Raw genomic sequence first — 18,265 nt, forward strand, 5'->3', positions numbered from 1 at the left:
GGAAACCCAACTCAATATTTACTTCAAGCCTTTAAAGAAACAGACTAATTCATCGTGCTACTGGTGGGAGCATTGAGGACTTGGCGGAGAAGTCCCAGCCTAAATTTACTCTTGTCATCTCCTCTTCTTAATCTGCAGACCTAACGTAATACGTAAGGAACACGATTAAGCTGTGGCTATGCAGTTACCTTCCATTGGCAGAACCTGTATGAGCAGGTATTTTAGATGTTCCATGCAGCACAGACAAGGAAACAGAGAAGAACATAAAGTTCTGCTCTACTGTTTGTTTTTCTGCACACCTGATGAAAAAAATCATTAACACAAGGTTTTCTAAAAGTGGCAGATGATAGTTACATTTCTGTCCTTTGAACAACAGATTATTTAATGTATTCTACCATCAGCTCTCATAACCTTGTGCAGAGGTAGATGGCACCTTAGTCTGCCTGTGTAAAATGTCAGACAAAGGCTAGATTGTACTAAATATGAAATGTGTGTATTTACTGCTGTCTTTCAACCTGATTACATGAAATACACCTATAAAATCAATCAAATTATCCCATTTAAACTGAAGTAATGAAATGTTGAATACTCCCAACTTTTAGTGCTGGTGGCAAAACCGTAAGTTTTCCTAGGATCTGGTGCACAGTATGTAGCTTGCATCATCTTGTACCAATACCTGCTATTTTCCTTGCTCCTACAGTCTGACTCTTCTTTTCTATTAAATTATATTTCTTAACACTTCTTCATTCCTGATCTCAAGCTTGTTCCTGTTCTGTCCTGAATATTTTTTCTGCTCAGCATGAAAATTGCATTCATTTCTACTGACTTACTGATGTGAAGCCAACATCAATACCACCTCAGAGTCTGGGGTACGCCTCATAATGTAAAAAAGCTAATACCCATTAACTCTGAACAGGGAACAGACGTTGCTGGGGCTGGCATAGAGAAGTCCCCATGAATACCCACCAACCCCATTATCACCACTACCACCCAAAAGCAGGGCTAGGGCTGATATCTCCTCAGGTCTCGAAACTCTGAACATCTGTCTGGCAGACGGAAGACCTGTCTTCCATGCTGCACCAGAGTTAGTTTCATGCACCTCGCTTGAGCCTTAGCAAGATCTTCCTTTTAAAAAGCACAACATCAGGTGTATGTACTGAAGCAGGTAGAACCTGAAGTAACTTGAAGTTGTGTAAAGGGCTAATACCGGTGGAAGGACAGGGATTAACACTGGAGGACATGAAGTATCTTGTTCATCATAGTACAGAGGGAATGAAAATTAGAAAAAAAAAAAAAAAGAAGATCCTCTTAGTAAGGTGCTGAATAAGTTCAAAATTCATCTAGATCCTGGAATTATGGTACTGATTTATTTATCTTATAAACAGAGTTAATAGCTGTGAGTCATTTACAAGCCACTAATACATCACCTATCTGACTCTGTTAGCCTCATATTAAAATTAATTTATCAGACATCTGCAATATATAATTAGTTGCAAATCAAAAGGTTTGCTTTACAAAAAAGGAAAAAAAGATTTTTCCTGAAACTGTAATTTTAACTTGTTAAATTAGTTTGCATAAGTTACAGTTGCTTGGAAGTACTTCACTAAACTGCCTACCATAAAAAACAATTGCGTTTTCCTTTGCAGATTAGTATATAATAAATGAGAGTATCTGCAGACCTTATCTAGATCTTCCAACGAGTTCAAAAGAAATGAAGTTCAGCAACAAACAAACAAAGCAAAACCAACACCAGGATAGATCTTCTTTGTCACTTCAGTCTCATTTCCTACTTCCTGCATTTAATTTACTTGTTTCTAAGATTTCTGAAGGGCTGAGAAGGAAGAGTAAGCAGGTATTCTGGCCATTCTGGATACAGCTCAGAACCATAAATACATCTGCTGAAAATAGTGCCTCCAACTCTTCTCTGGAATAATTTTCTCTGCCTGTAACTCAATCTTTTTTCAATTACAAATGCTTGAGTTAGCAGGTGAAAACCGCAATAAACAGCGTCGGCATCCCCATTAGCAGACAGTATGGTGCAATACAAAGCTCTAGAGAGAGGAGAGGCTGGTGCTGAGCATCTTCCACCCATGGAACTTGTGTTGCAGGATGGGGACCACGGCAGCTCCAGTAGGGTCTCACAAACCAAAGCCATCAGGGGCTGGAGGGCCGTAAGCAATTCCTGAAGCACTTCTGTCAGGCACTGCTCTCTAAGAAGTCTCTTTTTTCACTCCACAGCCACCCCACACAAGATGGGGGCAACTGGAAGATTCACTTCAAAAGCACATTTCTGATCCAAATAAAAATGCAGACACATATCTAGCAAATTTGTTAACAGCCTTCCGCACAGTTAACTCTTGTCCTTTAGAAAGGAAACACAGGACTGTTTGCAGACCTATAATGGCTGCAGTTGTGGTCCCAACAAAACCACACCAAAACAAAAAACAACAACAGCAAATCAGCAACTTGCTCTTTTCACTTTGTATTTCTATATAAATTAGCTCCTCTAATTTTTTTCCCTTTTTAAAATAATATGTCCATCCAAAACACTCATCCTTCTTGCATCTTCCACCAAATGGTTTAATATGAAGTAACAGTCCTTTATCTCATTATCTGCTTGTGCAGTTTGAAGTTGTCATTACTACATATTTAATCAGTCAAAAATTTCAATGCCTAATCTACTTTTTACTGTCAAATCTTGAAAAACATAAATTCCAAACAGTCTCAAGAAACAGAAAGGTTAGTTAGGAAACAAGTGCAAATCAAGTACATTGTTTCATTGCAACATTATCTTATGTCATTAGTTGGCAGCAGTCATAAAGCTCTGGACCGTTTCCAATATTTACTTCCATACGCTGAGTAGAAGCTGACATGTCTAACCCCCACTTTGTTCATCTTCCAGCTAGTTTACACGAATTCAGATTAAAATAAGAATTTAAAAATTCTAATTGAGTCGATTTAGATGATTCAGTTTTCCTACAGTGCATCTGAAGGAAGAGTATGGCAACATCCTAAAGGGTCTGCAGAGCTAATCCGGCAGAAATGTTTGTTTTACTCGATGCATTTTACAGCAGGACAGCCTACAACAAAGCTTCAGTGCTGAATTTGGACAAGCCAGTCACGTTTATTAACTTTATATAATCCTTAAGGAATGCTTATTTGCCAATATTTGTTTTTAATTATTAACTTAAGAAAGCCTTAGCACCCAAAGATAAACAAACAAATTTAAAGCAAAAGTAGAAAAGCAAAACATGCTGCAAACCTTCCCCCACCCTAAAGCCAAGCAGACAAGTGACCAACAGGGGGGCAGTCCCAAGGAACTGGGGGACAATCCCCCCAGCATCCCTGTTGGGATGGGGGTGATTGGAGAGCTAAGGAACACCCCCTGGGCATGGCACCTCTCCCCCATCCACCCAGGTGTCTCCAGAGGGCAGATCTACTGCCAAACAATCATGCATGTACCGGCACGTAACGCAGGACTGTACCCAGCTCTGGGACACCGGCTCCTGCCAGCTATGGAAAGAGACACCTACAGCATCCCGTGCCCAATGGGCCAGAACTGGTGACGTGTGTTTATTTTATATTCAAAAATAAAAACAAAACAAAAAACACACACAAAGAAAAGGACCTTGATCCTTAGACACACCAACCTTAATCCTATATTGATTGTCTTCAAATGTGACTTGATTTTTTTTTTTTGTGGTGTTTTTTTTTTTCCCTGAAAGTTTTCACACATCCCAGGATGAACATCTGTGCAGTCTTTTTATTTTTATTATTATCAATAATTTTATTTATCCAAACAGCTTTGAGAAGTAGTAAAGTGAGAGCTAGCAAAGTAGATCTGTACCTGACACTGGAGGAACAGCTCACTAACTGCTCTCACATACTGCACTCTTGAGCACAAATTTAATTCAATTTAAAATACTGAAACTGACAGGTCATAAAGCCTTCCTGGAAACAGGGCAAGTTTCCCACCCACCTTCATTTACAAGGTCCCCGGCACTACAGGCTTCAAAACTGACATGCACAACCAGTTTCTGGAGACCAGCTTTCTGTGGTGCTGGAAGTGGGGCCTCCAGCCTTTTGGGGCAGCTACCTGAACTCAAGCCTCCGTCTCAATGCCTCAAGGTTTGCTTCCAGAAGCGACACCTCTTCTGCTCCCAGTTCGAGGGTATCAATGTGAGGTGTATGCAGAAGGCTGGGGCTGGCCTCCAGCTGTGCAGGCCGAGGATGTGCTGCTAACTGGGTGCCAAAGAGCCCCCTCCCCACTCCCTGACCCGCAGCAGTACCAACGGAGAGCCGCGTACACAAACATGATTGATTTTCCATGGCCAGACGCTGCCAGAGTAAACCAGGACCCACGGGTTGCGAAACCCGAGTTCCCCAAGGGCTCTGGGAGCACAGGTCTGGGTGAGGACACGGCGGGGTGACGCAGTCACACAGGTACACGGCCCCAGCCGGCTTGCGCAAGCTCTGGGGGATGCACACGGGTGCACGCAGCCACCAGTGAGGCAGGGCAGTGCCGGCGGAGCTCAGCCCCTGCCCCGTCTCCTACGTGGCATCAACCTGCCACCGAGAAGCAAGGCACAGCCGAAAGGTCATTGAGCAGAGCGCTGCCTTGCCTGCTCAAAATGATTCGGGGGGACTCATAACCCAACGCGTCATTTTCCTACCACAGACCCAGAAGTGCCCAGTTATTCAGGAGTTGTTACCATTATTTAATTACTTAGTTACGCGGGAAGATTACCACCAGTTTAGCATCAAAATTCACTCACAGGCAACAGGCACACTGAACGGACCACTGCGACACACATGAAAATGGCAGATTTATAATTTTAAATCTGCTTTTCAGAAGCCAAGGTGTGGGGAAAGTGGTTTATAAAGCCATAATTTTTCAAAATTTGGGACACTACTTCTCCAAAACAGACAAGGAAAGAAAAGCAGAATAGAAAAATGAATGCAATCATTCCAAATTTCAGTCTGAAAGTCCATTCAAAAACTTACTACACCTCCGTATGCAAGTAAAATGTATTATTTAGAAAGGAATGTAAATGAGCGAAGAGATACAAAAATCATCAGAAACATTCAGCAATTAGCCCGAAATTTACTTTTCAACCTCAAGGCTACAACTCTTTGATCTATTATTAATTATCACTAACCACAATCAGCTGCATTACCATGCATCTTCGGAGAGCATACAAATTCTTATATGTAAAATTACAAATACTGGACTAAGTTTCTGTTCAGATATTCCAACTGAAGTTTACTTCTTTTTTTTCTTTTTAAATATCTTCATATATTAGCCCTAAGTTACCTCACCTCCAATTTAAGCATTTGAAATTTAAGCTTTTCTGAAATTTGAAATTTAAGCTTTTTTTTCCCCTGAAGTAAATACACAGCACTGCTGCTTACAGATTTCAAAGTCACACAGATTTAATTTAGCAAGCAGCTAACAACACATTCTAATGTAATTGCAGGACTGCAATTCACAGTTTAAGATAAAGAAATAAAACTCAACTTCAAGTTATTCTCTTGTGATCTACCTACAGACTGGAAACTCCTGTTATTACACGACTCAGTAAAGAAACACTGCCTTGAGAAATATTTTTTACATACTGAATAGATAAAACCAATGCTAGATATCATTTTAAGAATTCAGAATCACCATTTATTTATTTCTTTTTAATCCTACATCAATATTTTCAATTTAGCAGGGGAAGACTACCCAGATCATATCCCTTCAGAAAACACATCATTAAGCACTGGTAGTTCTTGTCAATAATCTATTGTAACTGAGGTTAAATATACACACACACACATTAATCTAAACTTCCTATTTAAAGAGACAACTTATTTGAAAACTTTGTCCAGTAAGTAAATTAACTCTTAAGAATTTGTGAAACAGCTCCTGAACAGATGCATGCATATTATTAGAGATGCGCATGCACCCATATTATTAAAAACGCGCATGCACCCTGCTTCAAAGTGTTATGGGAAGTCCTCAAACAACTCCTAAGCATAGGCACAGCCCGGCACAAAGCCAAGAGCCACTGCTGTTGCTCCTGCTAGTAGTGGTACTGAAGCAGACCACGTTGGGATCTGCTGGCATGGATCAGAGACTTTCTGGCCTATGAAGCCATTCCCCTGTGGCATAAATAAAAAAGAAAATACACCTTCCTCCAAGGTCAGCATGTCTCCTCCAGCAGCAAAACCAAAGCAGGAAAGGAAAGGAGACTGTAGCATGGCTCCAATAAGTGGTGACCTTCCCCTGCATTGTGCACCTACCAGGGCAGAAGTCAAGTCATGTAAGGGTCTATTTAGGGTGCAGTCAAATATGCCCAGTAACTGCTGCAGAGACTAGGGCAGCTGCATGCAATGGAAATGATCCTTGTTTTTTTTCCCCACAGATTATTCCACCTGGAGGAGACTGCAGCTGAAGTCAGGTAATTCATATGCTGAGCACCAAGCACTGCGTAGCGACCTGCTACATGTGAGAGCGGATAAAATTACTAAACTTAGGCATAGTTAATACTTGTTTTTCATAGTCCCTTTTTATTTCCCTTATTGAGCCATCTTTATCACTCTTATGCAGACCATATTGTCACATATATTTGTGAGAAAACAAGTCAAGGTCCTATGTTCATCATAAACCGTAGTATTTTCTGACCTCTTAGGGCTTGAATCTGAAATCACAACACTCCACTGTTTTCCAAGGGATTTTGATTGAAATCAGTCCATTATAACTCCAGCTTCTACAGCTATGTTCAGACATTGATATATACAGACATCTATGGTTAAAAAACAGAAGCTACTTTTGAGAAGCATACCCTGAAAATACAAACGCTGACATTACAGCATGACATTGCATTAACTTTGAGCAGCAACACGCACTTGTGATATTTCATAGCCACCTTTCCCTTTCTGTCCCTTGGGTTTGTTCTCATGCCCGTGTCACACCGCGCCACTCACCGAGTTGCATTGACCCGTCAGTTTTTAGACCTTCAGAGTGAACTGGATCAGGAAACCAATCTGGCTCTCGCATATAACACATACACCGTGCCCAAATCAACGGCAAAAACAGCGTCAGACCAGACTAGACTCCAGGGCATTGCCCAACAGCATGTTTCGTCACTGAAAACAATATATTGGTCAACCGCAGATGACTTCCAACAGCAATCTCTACTCAAGCCTAAGTTCAGCAAAGCACCAATACGTACACAGAAATCTGATTCAACCGGGCAGAGCACTTGAGAGCACGTTTAAGTTCCATTAATGCTAAGTGCTTGTTGAATAAGGACAGGTTATTGAATCAGAACTTAACAATTTACTCCCTCTGCAGACAATATGAGTACTGCATGATTATTGATACCACTGCAACAATCCGCATGGATACTCACCTGCATAACTGCAATGCATATCCCATACAATAAGAACATTTGACTATACAGTAATATTTCAGATATTAGTGTCTTCCAGTCCTCACTAGAAGCAATAGACCTATACTGTCAAAATATTGATAATCAAAATTTCTTCTGCTTGCTTATTTAAGCATCTGTGCACAAAGATGATCCTACCTTCCCTTTTTCTGACAGTCAAGAGATCGTATCACAGTGATATTCTGTATCACCAAACATGATGTAAATGCTAGTTTATTTTGATGATAGTCGGTAACTGTTTCCTATGACAAACCAATTTCTAACAGCCAAGTTCTGTAAAGTTCAGCAGTATCAACTGACCACATAAATGTTTCAGTAATATATAACATGATTTATGACCCCCCACAGAAACAACCAAACTGCAGATAACATCAGAGGGACTGAGAAGAGAGCTCTTTTTTCCACAGATTTCAAAGATCTGCTCGTTCATGGAACAAGTTTTCCAGCAATGTGGACTTCTCTGCCATTAGGACACAAGTCAATTTATGTATATATTTTAAGAGAAAAATAAAGCATCGTTAGCAGTAACTTTTAAGAAAGATACTTTATACAGATTTTGAACTCCTCAGTAAGATGAGCAAATCAAAACAGAGCACCCTCAACAAAATAATGATAAACAAAGCTGTAGGAAGTACAAGGCTGTTAAATGCATGCTGGTACGCTGAAGAGAACCTTTAGACCTTCTGGCTTGATTTATTAATGCAGGCTCATAATTTTTTAAGTGAGAAATAAAGACACATTTAGAGGTTCCTGTTATATCAAGATTACACCCAGAGCTGTTAAAAATTACATAAAATTATACATTAAACTACAAAAAAAAAAGTATTACTTTCTAAATTAAAAAAAAAAAACACATGTACATATTTAAGGTTATAGTGTATAAGATAAAAGAAACACTGTTAAAAAGGTTGCACAGGAAACTTATGGGAAGCTAAAGGGGAAAACAACCCTACCAAAGCATGAAGAATATTTTAACAGCTTGGTCTTTTTCCCATAAAGTCCATCAGCAAATAAACAGAGGTGAAGGCCAATCATAAATTCTAAAAATAATATTTACCAGACCTTTATCTCTCTGCCAGGTATCATTCTGATAAGTGACTATTCTAGATAATTTTTAACACAAAAGTTTATTTACAGAAAATACTTGCAACAGCCTGAAATCTGATTTTAAACCGAATCGCCCATTCAAGTTGGTGAGGGTTACACATAAATGAAGGCTATGTTGTTGTTGTTATCTTTTTCTGAGCAGCAAATGTACCACCCAGCCCAGCCTGCAGGCTCTGGACCACACACCAGAGCCAAAAAAAGTCCTGATCCATGCGAATCGTTCAGGAATAGATAGGTGTAAGAAGTCTCTAAACACTGTCAACATGGATCAAAGATTGGACTGTAAACCCTAAGAAGTCAATGACAATCTTTCAACTGATTTTAGCATATCTGAACTCTAGAATATCAATACATTATTTCACGATATCTCCTTGTCTGAATGATAACAATTACAATCTAACAACTAATAAGTATAGTAAATGTATTATTTAGTAACAACACTGTGTGAATGTGTTAATTATCCCACACTATATCACACCAGTGAACCTTTGCTGAAACAGTAACACCTCATGCCTCACTAGGATAGACAGGCTAGCAAACAGAAACAACTGTTTAGGAACCTGTATAACTTTGTACCTTAAATTCCTTTCAGACTACCCAGGCCCCAGTCAGTTCAATTACATGCTTAGATTTCAACTTTCAGTTCAATTCTTTGACCTGTCTACCAGCTAAGACATGTAGTTAAATGCCACCTTGGAAGAATAGGTTTGAGGATATTTTTATTTAGCTTCTAAATCAAAATCAGGAAGATTTATTATTATTACTAAAAACAGTAATAGGAAAAAAGAAAGAAAACAAGAAAAAAAATACGTGCCAGATCAGCAAGTGATACAACATTCCCTACAGCCATCAGGGAAAAGGACTTAAAAAGAAAGAAAAAAAAGCAATGTGGAAGTTTGGAAAGGTATTGAGCAGAGCTGTTGCTGAATCATGAGCAAATAAAGCATGCGATTCCCCTTCATCTTCCACCTGTCTCAGCAAGCAATACCTTGCATCTGCAGTGGCCCCCACACCCCCATCACACATGGGAATAGGGAAAAAGTCTTCACAGATCTCCCCAGCATGGAGATGCACCCATCTCCAGAAGTCCTTCCCTCCTTAGCAGGGACCCTACACCTGTTCCTGGCCTGGGAAGAAAGCAGATTTGGGGTAGATGCATGGAAAGGTGACATTAACAGGTAATGGCACCAAAGAGTCTGATTTCTAGCCAGATTTCAAAACCATGCAACTGCCACAAAGACTCCACAGCAAGTACATCAGCCCTTGGTTTGCACAACTGCTGCATAAAGTGAGTATGTTCATGTACATACAAGAGTTAATATGGAAATTAGAGGGAAAAGGCACATTTGCAGAAAAAGCTTTAGGTAAGAACTAACACAGCAGAAAGGTCATCCTCCTCAATTTATACTGTTGTTTCAAGCAACCATGACATTTTCCTGGGCCATTTTGAAAATTACATAATTGGCATGATCATGAGTCTCAGGCTCGTACCCTGATTCAGATGAGCAATCACCTTGAAGCGAAATCTTATTTGGATTCTTAGTGCAGATTTCCATCAACGACATCACATGATCTCACGTACCTTATTTTTCAAGCCCACTTTGCTATTATTTGTTTTATAAACCACTGTTTCTTAGAAATGTCATTCATTGGGGTTGGGGGATCTACATACACAGACACACAGGTATGATTCACCCTCTATTAAAAATAAAACATGTTCCATCTTTCGAAGACAAAGACATGTTCTGCACGCATATTAGCATAAGAAACATGTCAAAAGAAATAGGGGATTTTTTTATTTTTTTTTTTTAATTTTTGGTTAACAAGCTCTCCTTCCCCAAACACTGCAAATTGCAATGTTATAAACAAAGTTACCACCATCCACCTTAAAAATAACCATAACTGACCACATCAAATAAAAGTAACCAAAGGAGAAAAAAAATATGTTCCATTTCACCATGGGTATTTGGTCAATAAGGTTGGAAGACATTTTAAATGCCTAAACCATGCTCATTAGACACTATCAGCAAACATAATTGACTCAAGAAAGCACCAATTTAATAACAGGTGATATTCTAATAGGAAAAGAATTATTTCTAGTAACATTCTGAATAGCCATTTTGAAAAACCTTCTTCACTCCTGGTCACCCAGGCCTTTCAACCATGTAAGCTGCAAGGCAGAAGCATATCAAAAAGGTACAATATTGAGGTTCAGATAATAATGCTGTCAAAGTGAGATATATTCAGTGTGGATCATCTATTGGCTTTAGAGAACCATGTAGCCAATTTTCTCCCCTTCATCTTAGTGTTTGCTTATGGCAATTTATATTGTAGGAAATACATAGCTGGGGGGCAAGGGAGGAAATAGAAGACAAAGTGACTTTATTGTCATCCCAATACCATGTTGATATGGGACAGCTGAAATACATGCTGTGAACTATACATGTTTTATTACAACACTTTGGAGGATGAACAAACTTGAACATGATTTCCCTGGTTTTAGCTGGAATATGGCACAGGAATAAGGAGAAAGGTGAAGATGAATTTGAGGCTCATTAGAAAGAGTGAGCTTTTACAAGCTTCTGTGACTTGTCAGTACACAAATATCTGAACAGGCAACTATGCATTCAAATCTGTACTGATAAGATGACCTCTATATTAATTTATTTTGAGACATGAAAGGGTTTCACACAGGTCCCCTGCTGCACCTGTTAGCAGAAAGCCATTGCCAAGCAGATTAACAGTAACATTTAGTAAAATAATGGGGCTGAGTTAAAGATTTGAAATGATGACACATGTCCTAATCTGGAACACAGATCAGGATGTCTGACGTGTTGCAACCTTGCAGATCACCACCACCTAAACAGAATTCCACGCGTGCAGTAATTGCTCTAAGCACTAAAAATTTCAGGACTATAATCATGAAAAGCAACAACTACACTCAGCTGCATATCTTACTAAGGTATCAGCTTAGAAAACAAAGGTAGGAAAGTGGAGTCACATCACACCTGATGACAGATTATACATTTACTGGTCCAGAGGCAAACCAGATGAAAAGAGCTACCATGGAGTTATGTCAGATCAGAAGGTACTCCTTCAAAAGCCTTATGAGAAACTGTCATTAAAAACATAATTATTGATGACCTTGCTCCTACCAGTACTTCCCTGTTTACTGTGCAGCGGCTGACATCCTGCAGCAGATGACAACCTTGACTCAACCAGAGCAGCACTTACTCATACGAGAGCTCTCACGGGTGGCAGGAGCTAGTTGCCCAAGTAACAGCGCTCATCCACAATGGCAATTAAACACTGGGCCTTTGTTTTCAGACAACCCATCAGTCTTCTGCTGAACTTTTCCCGCTATATAAATAATGCAATTTATGAAAATTTCATCAGGTAAAATAACTAGAAAACAATAACTTCATCTTCCTTCATCCAGAAAGTACATTTGATCCAAGCACAGATGATAACAAATATATAGCTATGTGCAAAGTTCAACACGAAGGTGGGATACAAACCTTCCAATTTAAGAAAGGTGCATTAAAGAGTATATTCTCTACAGATGATATTTGAAATTGACAAAGAAAAAGTAAAGTACGACTTGCAAATTGGTAAGCAGATTGCAGAGATACTGAATGGGTCTGAGAATAAAATGCAAATATTTAAAATATTTTTTCCCTCCCGTGAACTCTAGATCAATAGATTGTCTTCCCTTGCCCAAAGCACCATTATTTTAGGTGTTTTTCATTGCAACATTATTTCTTTTTTTTTTTCCAGAAATACTTAGAATCAGACAAAAATAGAGAAAGCTACGCATCTTCATCACCCCAATCCAAGAATAAGGTAGAAGCTGTGTATCTTTCAAGGAGAAAAAAATAAAAAAAGACCTGAGAAAGGTAAATGCAAATTCTGTTATCAGCTATTTCACCGAGCTTTAGCACAAACCTTGGGTCAGCCAGTTTGACACATGAAGAGGCTACGTAGCTACTGTAGCTCGGTCATGTTGCCAGATGCATTTAATAATTTGTAAAATTGACTGTGAAATTAAATAGCTTATGTAACTAAGTGTCCTTTATAAAATACATGAACACCTGTTTGTTGGAGAAGTATGTGCTTCCAGGAATCAGCCAAGAGATACAAAATCAAAGGACACTTGCATATTTCTTTCACCAAAAGTAAGGAGATCAGTTCATCCATTTATCCCTTTCAAATGCGTCAAGTTTTAACAGCCCTCCTCCTTCTGGAGGCATTTTTCTATATATACAAACCAAATGTTCCTACAGTTACAATACAGAAATAATACGTTGCCACAGGCTTGTAAGGTTTAGTTTTAAAACTTAACCAGTTGAAGCCTGGCGCAAACTTACAGCCATGCATCCTTGCAAAAATGGATTCCTGACATTACCATCTTATACTCATCTCAACATTTCATCTGAGGTACAACACATTCAAGCACCAGCTAAGGAAGAATACCCTTTATGGGGCACACGAGAGCAATTTTGCTAAGCTCTCATTATGGGAAAAGCAACATTTGTAGTAGTAAGAGCTCATAAACATACTAAAGCTACACTTTCAAATCTAATAACAATAGAATATAATATGTTCTTTTTAAATATTAAAGCGATCACTTTGTTTTTATTAAAGCCATAGTAAAATATAGCAAGCAACCAGCCTATCTAACGATAGGAATCGAAATGCAAACACAGAATTACACATCAGCCTGAGAAATACCACCCCAGCCCCCATTTTAATTCACATCTTGTTTAATTAACATGAAAACGTGTTAAAAAAAAAAAAGCAGTAACTTGCTTGCTCACCTGGACACGTTTTCTGGAATGTACTCTAGAACTGGATAGCCATCACTTCTTCTGGATGCCAGCTCCGAATGCGATTTCCAGGTCTCCACTAGCGTGCTGACGGGAGGAAACGAGCTCAAGTGCTGAAACGTCTGCTCTCTCGCAACTGGCCGTGACAAAGATATCGTGCCCTGGGCACCGATCCTGTAGTGAAAGGACTGTCCACCTGAATTTACACCAACTATGGCAGAGGATGGTATACTGTTGTCTTGGTAATAGCTGCCATCATCAGGCTCCTGCTTAATCCCCACAGGGAGGCCTGGATTTGGAAAACCGCTACCTTCACAATTGCCATCAAATGAAGAAACAGGTGGTCCTAAAATCCCAGAAAGAGAGTAGTAGTCTTTGTCATCCATAAAAGAAAAGTATGAGCCATCTGTAAATGGAAAAGGATTTACTGTTTGATTCCCTTTAAAAGAGGCACCGGAACAAGGATGTTTAGTGGACTCTTGCTTCACTGGTACTGAAAAAGGGGAATCAGAATTTATTTTGCTGTTTTCTCCAATGCACGCACTACCGAAAGAACCGTCTGGCTCGGGTTTTATGAACTGAACAAGGTTCATCTGGCTGTTGTTTGAGATGGCATTCTCCATTTCCTCCATTTTGGGAAATGGGATTTCTTGAGCACCCTTGTCTTTTGTTTCTGGACTGGGAACAGTCTCTTGGCTTCTGCTAGGTCCAGCCGGCGTGCTGGAAGCAGGGAATCCTAGAGAGTTGTTGATGGGGCTACAGATTGAAGATCCCACAGTGCTAACCGCTGGGCTGGAACGAGTGGACCTGTTGTTGGCATTGGAAGGGCTGGCAATAGAGCTTCTCGAGTTCACGTTTGCAGGGCTGGACACAGAAGACCGCATAGTGATATTGTTAGGACTTGAGACGGGAGATTTCACGCTGCAATGACTGGGAGGACTAGAAATTGGTGATTTCATGCTACTTATAGGGCTAGAAAGTGGAGACCCTACGTTGCTAACATGTGCGGGACTGTGCAACATTGACCCCCTGTTTTCAACGTTAGGCGAGCGCGACAAAGGAGTTCCCTGGCCGATGGGGCTGTGCACGGCAAAGTTCCCAAAGTTAGCAGTAGTTGAGGACACAGAGTTAACGCCAGCAGGACTACACACTGAGGAAGTCATGTTCTGAGGACTGCAGCCCGAAGGGCTTTTCTCTTGACACATGATCGGGCTTTTGACAATAGCGTGCATGGCACTGCCATTCATGGCGCTTCCCGAGTCCGACATCAAGGACCTCAAGGGCCTGCTGGCGCCGTGGAGGGGCGAGGAGCAGTGGCCGTTCTCCTTGTAGAGCTTCACCAGCTGCTCCACGTTCTGGTAGATCTTTCCTGGGCTGCCTTGGTTCTGCTGGTCATAGGGGTAGTCGGCATCTCGTATCGAATCCATATACAAACCCATGGATTCGGCCACCGTCGCCGACAGTTCCTTCGACTCTGTTTCGGTTTTGATGTCGGAGGGCAGAACACCAGGCTGACTGCCGTCTTGCTGCAGGCAAGAGAGGAGCTCGGGTTTTTCTTTGTTGTTTCCTGGAGTGCTGCTGTTTGCAAAAGCGCCAGCAGCACAGCTTACATTTACAATCTCCATATAGTTACTGTCACCAGCCTGCTCTCCAGCACCTAGAGAAGAATACTCCACAGACTGAGAAACTTGACCCCACCGTCTCTCCATCTCTAAGCCTTCTGGGTAGCTGTGGTATCCTTTTGTCTCCATAACTAGCAAAGACATACACAAAAAAGTAAAATTAATAAGTGACAGGACAGTGCAATTTCCTAAGGAAATTTCCTAATTTCCTAAGGAAACAAGGCGTATCCGCTCACTCTGTCTATCCCCGTCTGTCTGCTTGCCAGTCCCGCTTCCCGCCCCATCAATCACTTCTCAACCATTTGTCCAGTCAAAGCAGGGGAGAAGGTGTCACAGATATGACAGTCCTATGGGTTCAGAGAGAAAACAAGCCAGCAGACTGCAATGACCCCAATTCCTGCCCTCGCCTTGCCCCAAAAGGCACAGCTAGGCAGCACCAGCACAACCCTGCAGCCAGTGCCAGCGGCACCACCAAAGACCTCACATTGTCACGTTGTAGGGACGGCAAAGCAGGAGAGGCTGGTGAGCTACAAGGGTTTCTCTTTATCCTCCAGCACTAGAAATGATGCTTTGAAAGAAAGCAGCAGTTCTGTGGGGCTGGGCATGGACCTGTCCTTATACAGACACGCAAGCTTGTCGCACAGCCGCCAGAGGGGATGTGGAAGGATGGGCTGAGCGGGGAGAGAAGCATCACAAAAGTTTCTTCCACAGAAGGAGGAAGGGGCTGCAGGATCAACAAACGGGTCCATAATTCCACCAACCTCCATGGCAGCCAGCAAAAGGAATATGTAAAGGGAAGTAAACCTTCTTATAAAAAAGGTCCTAAAAAAAGCTTCCCGCCCACCACGCCACTCTCCCTAGGCAGGGAGCAAGATGCATGCCCATTTTCTGAGTGGTCATGCAGTATTTTGAAAATATTCTCCATTACTCTGAAAATTGCGTATAGGTAACAGCAACTTTTTTTTTTTTTCTTGGCAGGAATTAGTTCATCATCAGATTGTTAAAACTGCAGAAACTTAACCGCCGTTACTTGTGATACCAACATTATGCAAAGATTTTTCCCCTTTCAAAAAGTACTAATTTTCCAATTCTAACAGCATTTCATTGCCTTAACTCTACTTATAAACAATTTTTAAGCAAAACCACAAACACATTAAAAAAAAACAAAACACAAAACTTAAAGGGAAAGACTGGAACGCTTCTTTGCCCTTACTGAGCACTACGGCCCTATACCTACGCTCCCCTCAGGGGCAAGTTTTATTAGAAGACGATCGCGTGTACCGAATCACATCCCCCTAGCCTAAAATTTTCAGCCGGGAGCGCCTGCTTTCACAGAAAGTCCCTCCCGGATGATCACTTACCCCCGATTTAAGTGCTGAGCAAGCCTAATTCCTAGAGAAATCAACTGCAGCTGCGGGCGACCAGCATTTCTGAAGACCGGGGGGGACTCGGTTCTCGGGCTTGCGGGGAGGGCGCAAGCTGCGAGCCAGCTTTAACCCCGCCAGCCCCGGCAGCAGCTCGGGGCGCGGGGCAGCAGCGGGGCCAGGCCCGAGGCGACCCCGGTGCGGGCGATCCCCCCCGCAGCAGCAGCAAGCAGCCAAGCTCCGACCGGCCGCGGAGCCGAGCGGCGGGCACGCTCCGAAACTTTACCGGCCCGGGATCTGGGTCACCCCGCGGGAGCGAATTACGAGAAATAACAGAAGCCTCCCGCTCCCCTCTGCTGCCGCTCGGCCAGCGCATCCCGGGGAGCGGCCGGGGGAGGCAGCCCCTGTGCGGGGCCGTGCTGGGCTCCGCGCCGCTCACCGGGCTCCGCGCCGCGGCTGCCGGCACCGCTGCGAGCAGCGGGGGGGCTCCGCGGGGCTCCCCCAGCCGCGGCACCCCCCGGGGGCGGCCCTGTGCGCTCCCCCCCGCCGGGACGCAACACGCGGACCCCCCCTCACAGCGCCGGGGGTCCCCGGCTGGGTACCTGTTGCGGCGGGGCGCCTCCTCCTGCCGGGAGGGAGCGAGGGCGGAGCGGGGCGGGGCGGCTCCCGCAGCCCCAGCCGCGGCGGCTCCCCCTGCCCCAGCCCCAGCCCCAGCCCGTGCCCGTGCCCGTGCCCGGGCGGCCGAGGCGAGGCGAGGCGCGTCGCGGCGCCCGGTGTGACGGCGCGGCAGGCGGGAGGGGACGGCCCCGGTGCCAAGTCCTTTAACAGCGTGTCACATGCCCAGATAAATTCAAGTTGACGGCCCGCCCGCCGCGCGCCCCCATTGGCCGCCCGCCGCGCGGCGGGGGCCAGCCCGCCTCCCTATTGGCCGTCCGGCGCCGTCAATCACCCGCCGGGCGACATGACTGATACAAAGTTGCTGCGACACAGGCGGCGCGGCGCGGCTCCTTAAAGCCGCAGGGGCCGCCGCGCCCCCCCCCCCCGCCGGAGCCGGCCCCCCGCGCCCAGGGGCGGCCCCCCGCGGGCAGGTGGAGGTGTGCGGGGCGCGGCCGCCCCCGCCCGGTGCCCGCGGGGCCGGGCATCGCCTCTGCGCCGGCCCTGGATTTCCGCGTTTGTCGGGCAGCAGCGCATGAATATGCATGCGGAGCCGGTGCGGGGATGGGTTAAAAAAAAAAAAAAGAAAAAAAAGGGAAAAAAGGGGAAAAAAAAAAAAAAAAAAAAGCGCCGAGGTTCAAGGACTCGTCCTCTGCACGCCGCCGGGCTCGTCCCGCCGCGCTGCCCCGGCACCGGCACGGCGTCCCGCGGGCTGCCTGCCCCTTCCCGCGGAGATGCGGGAAAAAAGAGAGAAAAACCCCGAAACCCCCCCAAAACCCCAGCGAGCGCCCTGCAAACTTTGAGCCCGCGGTCCCAAGTCGCTCCGCGAGCCCTCGCCCCCGGCCCCCGCAGCGCCCCGCGTCCCGCCCGGAGCCGGCGGCGGGGGCCGCGCATCGCCGCGGGGCTGCGCGCACCTCGGCCCCGGCTCGCATCCCCCGGGAGCCGCGGGGAAGGGGCTCCGCTCGCCCTCCGCGTCCGGATCGCATCGGCGGCGACGGCGCGACCACGGCCGGGCTCGGGGCTCCCGTGCCTCGCCCATCCCCGCGCCGTGCCCCGAAATCGGGCACCGGCCGAGGACGAGGAGGAGAAGGCGGCGGGGAGCCCCCGCGGGGCTGCCTCGGCGCTTCCCCCGGCCAGCAATGGCCGTGCCCTTCCTGCGAAGTTTTCCCCGCCGGGGACGGGACCGGCCGTGACCTGGATCCGCCGGCTCGGGTGGCAGCCGGCCCCCGGCCCCCGGCCCCCCGCTCCGCGCCCCG

The 18,265-nt window shown here is 44.4% G+C and overlaps 1 protein-coding gene across 5 annotated transcripts in view; it reads right to left on the reverse strand.

The window, feature by feature from the left end:
• The window catches only part of NR3C2 (nuclear receptor subfamily 3 group C member 2), a 201,622-nt gene that overhangs the window by 182,651 nt on the left and 706 nt on the right, over nucleotides 1-18,265 (reverse strand). Inside the window, exons 1-2 of one of the 5 annotated variants that reach the window (XM_068680918.1) lie at nucleotides 16,958-17,304; nucleotides 13,361-15,122 (exon numbers count right to left, since the gene is read on the reverse strand). In XM_068680918.1, the coding sequence (XP_068537019.1) occupies nucleotides 13,361-15,120 (1,760 nt within the window). In that variant the 5' untranslated portion in view covers nucleotides 15,121-15,122; nucleotides 16,958-17,304. Of the gene's footprint in view, nucleotides 1-13,360; nucleotides 15,136-16,352; nucleotides 16,745-16,957; nucleotides 17,308-18,265 lie in introns of those variants that run through there. The other 4 variants (XM_068680920.1, XM_068680921.1, XM_068680919.1 and 1 more) reach the window with 4 other exon arrangements.

The sequence above is a fragment of the Anas acuta genome, chromosome 4 (genome assembly GCF_963932015.1).
Source record: "Anas acuta chromosome 4, bAnaAcu1.1, whole genome shotgun sequence".
Lineage (NCBI taxonomy): Eukaryota > Metazoa > Chordata > Aves > Anseriformes > Anatidae > Anas > Anas acuta.